The 9865-nt window shown below is 47.5% G+C and overlaps 1 protein-coding gene across 1 annotated transcript in view; it reads right to left on the bottom strand.

Moving 5' to 3' along the window:
- Nucleotides 1-3072: 3072 nt before the first annotated feature.
- The window catches only part of LOC139365219 (tubulin-specific chaperone D-like), a 30479-nt gene continuing 23686 nt past the window's right edge, over nt 3073-9865 (bottom strand). The window contains exons 10-12 of the mRNA XM_071102716.1: nt 7335-7444; nt 3778-3862; nt 3073-3292 (exon numbers count right to left, since the gene is read on the bottom strand). Coding sequence (XP_070958817.1) covers nt 3278-3292; nt 3778-3862; nt 7335-7444 — 210 coding nt within the window. The 3' untranslated portion in view covers nt 3073-3277. The remainder of the gene's footprint in view (nt 3293-3777; nt 3863-7334; nt 7445-9865) is intronic.

Below are 9865 nucleotides of genomic sequence, written 5' to 3' on the forward strand. Positions count from 1 at the left end.
TCCATGTCCCTGTCAGTTGAAACTATAAGAAGAGGGAAAACTCCATGTCCCTGTCAGTTGAAACTATAAGCAGAGGGAAAACTCCATGTCCCTGTCAGTTGAAACTATAAGGAGAGGGAAAACTCCATGTCCCTGTCAGTTGAAACTATAAGGAGAGGGAAAACTCCATGTCCCTGTCAGTTGAAACTATAAGGAGAGGGAAAACTCCATGTCCCTGTCAGTTGAAACTATAAGGAGAGGGAAAACTCCATGTCCCTGTCAGTTGAAACTATAAGGAGAGGGAAAACTCCATGTCCCTGTCAGTTGAAACTATAAGCAGAGGGAAAACTCCATGTCCCTGTCAGTTGAAACTATGAGAGGGAAAACTCCATATCCCTGTCAGTTGAAACTATAAGCACAGAGGGAAAACTCCATGTCCCTGTCAGTTGAAACTATAAGCACAGAGGGAAAACTCCATGTCCCTGTCAGTTGAAACTATAAGCACAGAGGGAAAACTCCATGTCCCTGTCAGTTGAAACTATAAGGAGAGGGAAAACTCCATGTCCCTGTCAGTTGAAACTATAAGCACAGAGGGAAAACTCCATGTCCCTGTCAGTTGAAACTATAAGGAAAGGGAAAACTCCATGTCCCTGTCAGTTGAAACTATAAGCACAGAGGGAAAACTCCATGTCCCTGTCAGTTGAAACTATAAGGAAAGGGAAAACTCCATGTCCCTGTCAGTTGAAACTATAAGCACAGAGGGAAAACTCCATGTCCCTGTCAGTTGAAACTATAAGGAGAGGGAAAACTCCATGTCCCTGTCAGTTGAAACTATAGGCAGAGGGAAAACTCCATGTCCCTGTCAGTTGAAACTATAAGCAGAGGGAAAACTCCTCATGTCTACAGCTGGCCATGCTCAGATTGGATGACATAAGGTACAGATTTAATGGGTATTTAAGGGGTATTATCACTGCTCTACTACGGAATGTGTAGCATGTCAGAGGAGAGGAGACAGGGTGGGAGAGAAGGGAGGGGGATAAAGGGAGGGGGGAGAAGGGAGGGGGATAGAGGGAGGGGGGGAGAAGAGATTCTCACTATCAAATGTGCTGACGGGCAAATTCCCTCTCACCCTGCTATCTCAGAAATGCAAGGCTGCTGAAAGACTTTCTTTTTATTAGGATCTCCTCTCTCTCCCTCCCTCCTCGTCCTATATTCTTGTCCTCTCTCTTTCATTCCTAGTCCTATATTCTTGTTCTCTCTCCCTCCCTCCCTACTCATCCTATAATCTTGTTCTCCCTCCTCGCTCTTTCATTCCTCATCCTATATTCTTGTTCTCTCTTTCATTCCTCATCCTATATTCTTGTTCTCTCTCTTTCATTTCTCATCCTATATTCTTGTTCTCTCTCTTTCATTCCTCATCCTATATTCTTGTTCTCTCTCTTTCATTCCTCATCCTATATTCTTGTTCTCCCTCCTCGCTCTTTCATTTCTCATCCTATATTCTTGTTCTCTCTCTTTCATTCCTCATCCTATATTCTTGTTCTCCCTCCTCTCTCTTTCATTCCTCATCCTATATTCTTGTTCTCTCTTTCATTCCTCATCCTATATTCTTGTTCTCTCTCTTTCATTCCTCATCCTATATTCTTGTTCTCTCTTTCATTTCTCATCCTATATTCTTGTTCTCTCTCTTTCATTCCTCTTCCTATATTCTTGTTCTCTCTTTCATTCCTCTTCCTATATTCTTGTTCTCCCTCCTCTCTCTTTCATTCCTCATCCTATATTCTTGTTCTCTCTTTCATTTCTCATCCTATATTCTTGTTCTCTCTCTTTCATTCCTCTTCCTATATTCTTGTTCTCCCTCCTCTCTCTTTCATTCCTCATCCTATATTCTTGTTCTCTCTTTCATTTCTCATCCTATATTCTTGTTCTCTCTCTTTCATTCCTCATCCTATATTCTTGTTCTCCCTCCTCTCTCTTTCATTCCTCATCCTATATTCTTGTTGTCTCTCTTTCATTCCTCTTCCTATATTCTTGTTCTCCCTCCTCTCTCTTTCATTCCTCATCCTATATTCTTGTTCTCTCCTATATTCTTGTTCTCCCTCCTCTCTCACTTTCATTCCTCTTCCTATATTCTTGTTCTCCCTCCTCTCTCTCTCATTCCTCGTCCTATTTTCCTGGTCTCTCTCTCTCTCTCATTCCTCGTCCTATTCTCCTGGTCTCCCTCCTCTCTCTCTCATTCCTCGTCCCATTCTCCTGGTCTCCCTCCTCTCTCTCTCATTCCTCGTCCTATTCTCCTGGTCTCCCTCCTCTCTCTCTCATTCCTCGTCCTATTCTCCTGGTCTCCATCCTCTCTCTCTCATTCCTCGTCCTATTTTCCTGGTCTCTCTCTCTCTCATTCCTCGTCCTATTCTCCTGGTCTCCCTCCTCTCTCTCTCATTCCTCGTCCTATTCTCCTGGTCTCCCTCCTCTCTCTCTCATTCCTCGTCCTATTCTCCTGGTCTCCCTCTCTCTCATTCCTCGTCCTATTCTCCTGGTCTCCCTCTCTCTCATTCCTCGTCCTGGTCTCCCTCTCTCTCATTCCTCGTCCTATTCTCCTGGTCTCTCTCTCTCTCATTCCTCGTCCTATTCTCCTGGTCTCCCTCTCTCTCATTCCTCGTCCTATTTTCCTGGTCTCTCTCTCTCTCTCATTCCTCGTCCTATTTTCCTGGTCTCCCTCCTCTCTCTCTCATTCCTCGTCCTATTCACCTGGTCTCCCTCCTCTCTCTCTCATTCCTCGTCCTATTCTCCTGGTCTCCCTCTCTCTCATTCCTCGTCCTATTCTCCTGGTCTCCCTCTCTCTCATTCCTCGTCCTATTCTCCTGGTCTCTCTCTCTCTCATTCCTCGTCCTATTCTCCTGGTCTCTCTCTCCTTAAGTCTGTCATGACAGTGTTTCTATTTTCCTCTCTAAAAAAAGTGAATAAATTGGAAACGGGAAAATCATGATGCAGCTTCTGTTTGTTTATTGACAGATTGTTTTTGTTCTTTTTTTACTTTTGCAGTAGACAGACAGACAGACAGAGACAGACAGAGACAGACAGACAGACAGACAGATGAACCCAGACTACCATACATTTCATGACCATACTAGCATTCCAATTAGAATGTACTGTAGCAAAGTGTGTGGGTCTTGGAACATCACTGAAGGCTGTGACCTTTTAGAAGTGCAGCTGTACTTTGTGATGCGTCACACAGAATGCCATCCTGAAGGATCCTGTGCTACAGTTCTTCAGTTCCTACTGAGAATAGTTTCCCCCGGGCCTACTGGACAGGACCCTACGGAACAAAACAGAGAGTTAAAAAAAGAACAACGAGAATAAGTACAATATTGAGTGTCAAGGAGCTAAAAGTAGCTAATATTGTCGTTTATTTTCATAGACAAACTAAATCAAGTCCTTACGCTGATAAATAGTCGAAGGTCATATCTTTGAAAGGTTCTCTCTTATCGGAGCAGACCTCGTTCTCCACTAATTCCATAGTAAAGTGAATCAAGGTTTGGCAGGCAGAGGAAAGGCAAGCATCTGGGTCTAATGAGGAACAGTCAACCTCACTAACAGACAGACAAGCCTCTTTATATTACAACCCTGATATGAATGTTATTCTGCAACCTGTAGCAGCACCTGACTTCCGGCATAAAGGACCAGACATCTGTTTCCTTCAGACTAATAAAGTATTCCATCATTGATTCATTCATCCATCCACACGACGCGCAAAAAAAACAAACCGACGATTTTTTGATTAGCAGTTCTCAAAATGGTTACCTTGGCAACGAGCTGGGGCTTCTGTACTCCTAGCCAATCACAGAGCTGGTTTCTGTGGGTCCTCACCGTGGCGACGTCCTCCTCCCTAAAACCAGAGGATACAGAGAGGACAACGTGAAGATGACAGACCGACCCTACAGTAGGACTGACCCTGCAGGACCGAACCTACAGTAGAACTGACACTACAGTAGAACTGACCCTACAGTAGGACTGACCCTACAGTAACACTGACCCTACAGTAACACTGACGCTAAAGTAACACTGACCCTACAGTAGGACCGACCCTACAGTAGGACCGACCCTACAGTAGGACCGACCCTACAGTAACACTGACGCTAAAGTAACACTGACCCTAAAGTTAAACTGACCCTACAGTAGGACTGACCCTACAGTAGGACCGACCCTACAGTAGGACCGACCCTACAGTAGGACCGACCCTACAGTAAGACCGACCCTACAGTAGGACCGACCCTACAGTAGGACCGACCCTACAGTAGGACCGACCCTACAGTAACACTGACCCTACAGTAGGACTGACCCTACAGTAGGACCGACCCTACAGTAAGACCAACCCTACAGTAGGACCGACCCTACAGTAGGACCGACCCTACAGTAGGACCGACCCTACAGTAACACTGACCCTACAGTAGGACTGACCCTACAGTAGGACCGACCCTACAGTAGGACCGACCCTACAGTAAGACCGACCCTACAGTAAGACCGACCCTACAGTAAGACCGACCCTACAGTAGGACCGACCCTACAGTAGGACCGACCCTACAGTAGGACCGACCCTACAGTAACACTGACCCTACAGTAACACTGACCCTACAGTAGGACTGACCCTACAGTAGGACCGACCCTAGAGTAGGACTGACCCTACAGTAGGACCGACCCTAAAGTAGCACCGACCCTACAGTAGGACCGACCCTACAGTAGCACCGACCCTACAGTAACACTGACCCTACAGTAGGACTGACCCTACAGTAACACTGACCCTACAGTAACACTGACCCTACAGTAGCACCGACCCTACAGTAGGACCGACCCTACAGTAGGACCGACCCTACAGTAGGACCGACCCTACAGTAGGACCGACCCTACAGTAGCACCGACCCTACAGTAGCACCGACCCTACAGTAACACTGACCCTACAGTAACACAGACCCTACAGTAGCACCGACCCTACAGTAGCACCGACCCTACAGTAGGACCGACCCTACAGTAACACTGACCCTACAGTAGGACGGACCCTACAGTAAGACCGACCCTACAGTAGGACTGACCCTACAGTAGGACGGACCCTACAGTAAGACCGACCCTACAGTAGGACCGACCCTACAGTAGGACTGACCCTACAGTAAGACCGACCCTACAGTAAGACTGACCTTACAGTAGGACTGACTCCTCTAGAAAACACTGTGACCAATGAGCAGTTCGTAGAAAAGGGAACAGCCTCATTCTCTGGAAATGGTCTTTAGTAGTTTAATACATTAACAGCAGTCCCAGCAGGAGATTAAATGGTCTGTCCACTGCTCATTTCTTGTTAAAACCCTTTCCACGAAATAAGGGGTTTTCCTTTTCTAGTTCATGACCTTAAAACCCTGCACCTGTTCCAGGGTCTGTCCTCAAAACCCTGCACCTGTTCCAGGGTCTGTCCTCAAAACCCTGCACCTGTTCCAGGGTCTGTCCTTAAAACCCTGCACCTGTTACAGGGTCTGTCCTTAAAACCCTGCACTCAAAGACCTGTTCCAGGGTCTGTCCTCAAAACCCTGCACTCAAAGACCTGTTCCAGGGTCTGTCCTCAAAACCCTGCACTCAAAGACCTGTTCCAGGGTCTGTCCTCAAAACCCTGCACCTGTTCCAGGGTCTGTCCTTAAAACCCTGCACCTGTTCCAGGGTCTGTCCTTAAAACCCTGCACCTGTTACAGGGTCTGTCCTTAAAACCCTACACTCAAAGACCTGTTCCAGGGTCTGTCCTCAAAACCCTGCACCTGTTCCAGGGTCTGTCCTTAAAACCCTGCACCTGTTCCAGGGTCTGTCCTTAAAACCCTGCACCTGTTACAGGGTCTGTCCTTAAAACCCTGCACTCAAAGACCTGTTCCAGGGTCTGTCCTTAAAACCCTGCACTCAAAGACCTGTTCCAGGGTCTGTTCTTAAAACCCTGCACCCAAACACCTGTTACAAAGTCTGCATCCCAATTCTCCACGTTTCCTAAAGTGTGCATTTGTACAGTCCCTCTCTGGGATTTAAAAGCATAGGATAGGGGGGGGGGGGGGGGGGGGGGCTTACACCATGTTAACTTAGTGACCTGGGGTGTAGGATAGGGGGGGGCTTACACCATGTTAACTTAGTGACCGGGGGTGTAGGATAGAGGGGGGCTTACACCATGTTAACTTAGTGACCGGGGGTGTAGGATAGGGGGGGGGCTTACACCCTTTTAACTTAGTGACCGGGGGTGTAGGATAGGGGGGGGGGGCTTACACCATGTTAACTTAGTGACCGGGGGTGTAGGATAGGGGGGGGGCTTAAACCATGTTAACTTAGTGACCGGGGGTGTAGGATAGAGGGGGGGGCTTACACCATGTTAACTTAGTGACCGGGGGTGTAGGATAGAGGGGGGCTTACACCATGTTAACTTAGTGACCGGGGGTGTAGGATAGGGGGGGGGCTTACACCATGTTAACTTAGTGACCGGGGGTGTAGGATAGGGGGGGGCTTACACCATGTTAACTTAGTGACCTGGGGTGTAGGATAGGGGGGGGGCTTACACCATGTTAACTTAGTGACCTGGGGTCTAGGATAGGGGGGGGCTTACACCATGTTAACTTAGTGACCGGGGGTGTAGGATAGAGGGGGGCTTACACCATGTTAACTTAGTGACCGGGGGTGTAGGATAGAGGGGGGCTTACACCATGTTAACTTAGTGACCGAGGGTGTAGGATAGGGGGGGGGGGGGCTTACACCATGTTAACTTAGTGACCGGGGGTGTAGGATAGGGGGGGGGGCTTACACCATGTTAACTTAGTGACCGGGGGTGTAGGATAGAGGGGGGCTTACACCATGTTAACTTAGTGACCGAGGGTGTAGGATAGGGGGGGGGGGGCTTACACCATGTTAACTTAGTGACCGGGGGTGTAGGATAGAGGGGGGCTTACACCATGTTAACTTAGTGACCGGGGGTGTAGGATAGAGGGGGGCTTACACCATGTTAACTTAGTGACCGAGGGTGTAGGATAGGAGGGGGGGCTTACACCATGTTAACTTAGTGACCGGGGGTGTAGGATAGAGGGGGGGCTTACATCATGTTAACTTAGTGACCGGGGGTGTAGGATAGAGGGGGGGCTTACATCATGTTAACTTAGTGACCGGGGGTGTAGGATAGAGGGGGGCTTACACCATGTTAACTTAGTGACCGGGGGTGTAGGATAGGGGGGGGGGCTTACACCATGTTAACTTAGTGACCGGGGGTGTGCACATGCACACCTGGGGAAGGGGGGAGAATCGTAACGCAGCGCTATGGACTAATTGAGTTCCTGTCTCCTGATTCCACTGACCAGTTGGTGTCACTCAGCGACGTCATGACATCATCCATCACGTCAGGGTCGATGACATCGTCGTAGGTCAGCAGCATCTCGTACACCTGGCTGGCTGTGGTCTTTCTGATCTGTAAAGAGAAAGACAGATTACACCTGGCTGGCTGTGGTCTTCCTGATCTGTAAAGAGAGAGAGAGATTACACCTGATTGGCTGTGGTCTTCCTGATCTGTAAAGACAAAGAAAGACAGATTATACCTGGCTGGCTGTGGTCTTCCTGATCTGTAAAGAGAAAGACAGATTACACCTGGCTGGCTGTGGTCTTCCTGATCTGTAAAGAGAAAGAAAGACAGATTACACCTGGCTGGCTGTGGTCTTCCTGATCTGTAAAGAGTAAGAGAGATTACACCTGGCTGGCTGTGGTCTTCCTGATCTGTAAAGAGAAAGACAGATTACACCTGGCTGGCTGTGGTCTTCCTGATCTGTAAAGAGTAAGAGAGATTACACCTGGCTGGCTGTGGTCTTCCTGATCTGTAAATAGAAAGAAAGACAGATTACACCTGGCTGGCTGTGGTCTTCCTGATCTGTAAAGAGAAAGACAGATTACACCTGGCTGGCTGTGGTCTTCCTGATCTGTAAAGAGTAAGAGAGATTTCACCTGGCTGGCTGTGGTCTTCCTGATCTGTAAAGAGAAAGAAAGAGAGATTACACCTGGCTGGCTGTGGTCTTCCTGATCTGTAAAGAGAAAGACAGATTACACCTGGCTGGCTGTGGTCTTCCTGATCTGTAAAGAGAAAGACAGATTACACCTGGCTGGCTGTGGTCTTCCTGATCTGTAAAGAGAAAGACAGATTACACCTGGATGGCTGTGGTCTTCCTGATCTGTAAAGAGTAAGAGAGATTACACCTGGTTGGCTGTGGTCTTCCTGATCTGTAAAGAGAAAGACAGATTACACCTGGTTGGCTGTGGTCTTCCTGATCTGTAAAGAGAGAGAGAGAGAGATTACACCTGGCTGGCTGTGGTCTTCCTGATCTGTAAAGAGAGAGAGAGATTACACCTGGCTGGCTGTGGTCTTCCTGATCTGTAAAGAGAGAGAGAGATTACACCTGATTGGCTGTGGTCTTCCTGATCTGTAAAGAGAGAGAGAGATTACACCTGATTGGCTGTGGTCTTCCTGATCTGTAAAGAGAAAGACAGATTACACCTGGTTGGCTGTGGTCTTCCTGATCTGTAAAGAGAAAGACAGATTACACCTGGCTGGCTGTGGTCTTCCTGATCTGTAAAGAGAAAGACAGATTACACCTGGCTGGCTGTGGTCTTCCTGATCTGTAAAGAGAAAGACAGATTACACCTGGCTGGCTGGCTGTGGTCTTCCTGATCAGTCCACTGACACCCCTATCAGATCACAACTTCCTGGACAAAACGTTTCACTGTAATAGTGAAGGTGTAAACATGGTAGTAGAAAACCTAAACAGTATATTTGACCTCTCAGCTTCCCTATCAAATCTAAACATATCAAGCAGAAAACCTAAGAAAATGAACAACACTGACAAGTGGTTTGATGAAGAATGCAAAAACCTACGAAAGAAATTGAGAAACCTGTCCAACCAAAAACAGAGACCCATAAAACCTGAGTCTACGCCTTCACTTTGGCAAAACACACACATTTCCTTTCACAGGGTCGGGGGGGTGAGACAGGGATGCAGCTTAAGCCCCACCCTCTTCAACATATATATCAGTGAATTGCCGAGGGCTTTAGAACAGTCTGCAGCACCCGGCCTCAAGCTACTCGAATCTGAAGTCAAATGTCTACTGTTTGCTGATGATCTGGTGCTTCTGTCACCAACCAAGGAGGGCCTACAGCAGCACCTAGATCTGTCACCAACCAAGGAAGGCCTACAGCAGCACCTAGATCTGTCACCAACCAAGGAAGGCCTACAGCAGCACCTAGATCTGTCACCAACCAAGGAGGGCCTACAGCAGCACCTAGATCTGTCACCAACCAAGGAAAGCCTACAGCAGCAGCTAGATCTTCTGCACAGATGCTGTCAGACCTGGGCCCTGACAGTAAATCTCAGTAAGACCAAAATAATGGTGTTCCAAAAAAGGTCCGGTTGCCAGGACGACAAATACAAATTCCATCTAGACAAAGTTGCCCTAGAACACATGAAAAACTATACAAACCTCGGCCTAAACATCAGCATCACAGGTAACTTCCACAAAGCTGTGAACGAGCTGAGAGGCAAGGCAAGAAGGGTCTTCTACGCCATCAAAAGGAACATAAAATTCTACATACCAATTATGATCTGGCTAAAAATACTTGAATCAGTTATAGAGCCTGCAAAAATATCCCCAGTGTACAACGCAAAACACCAAATCATTCATGCAGAGCAGAATTAGGCCGATACCCGCTAAATTCTACAACCACCTAAAAGGAAGTGATCTACTGGGTGGAACACCACAGTGTGACATCACAGCAGCATGATGTGTGACCTGTTGCCACAAGAAAAGGTCCACCAGTTTTTGTACTTGAACTATTTGCACATCATTA

The sequence above is a fragment of the Oncorhynchus clarkii genome, chromosome 13 (assembly GCF_045791955.1).
Source record: "Oncorhynchus clarkii lewisi isolate Uvic-CL-2024 chromosome 13, UVic_Ocla_1.0, whole genome shotgun sequence".
Classification (NCBI taxonomy): domain Eukaryota; kingdom Metazoa; phylum Chordata; class Actinopteri; order Salmoniformes; family Salmonidae; genus Oncorhynchus; species Oncorhynchus clarkii.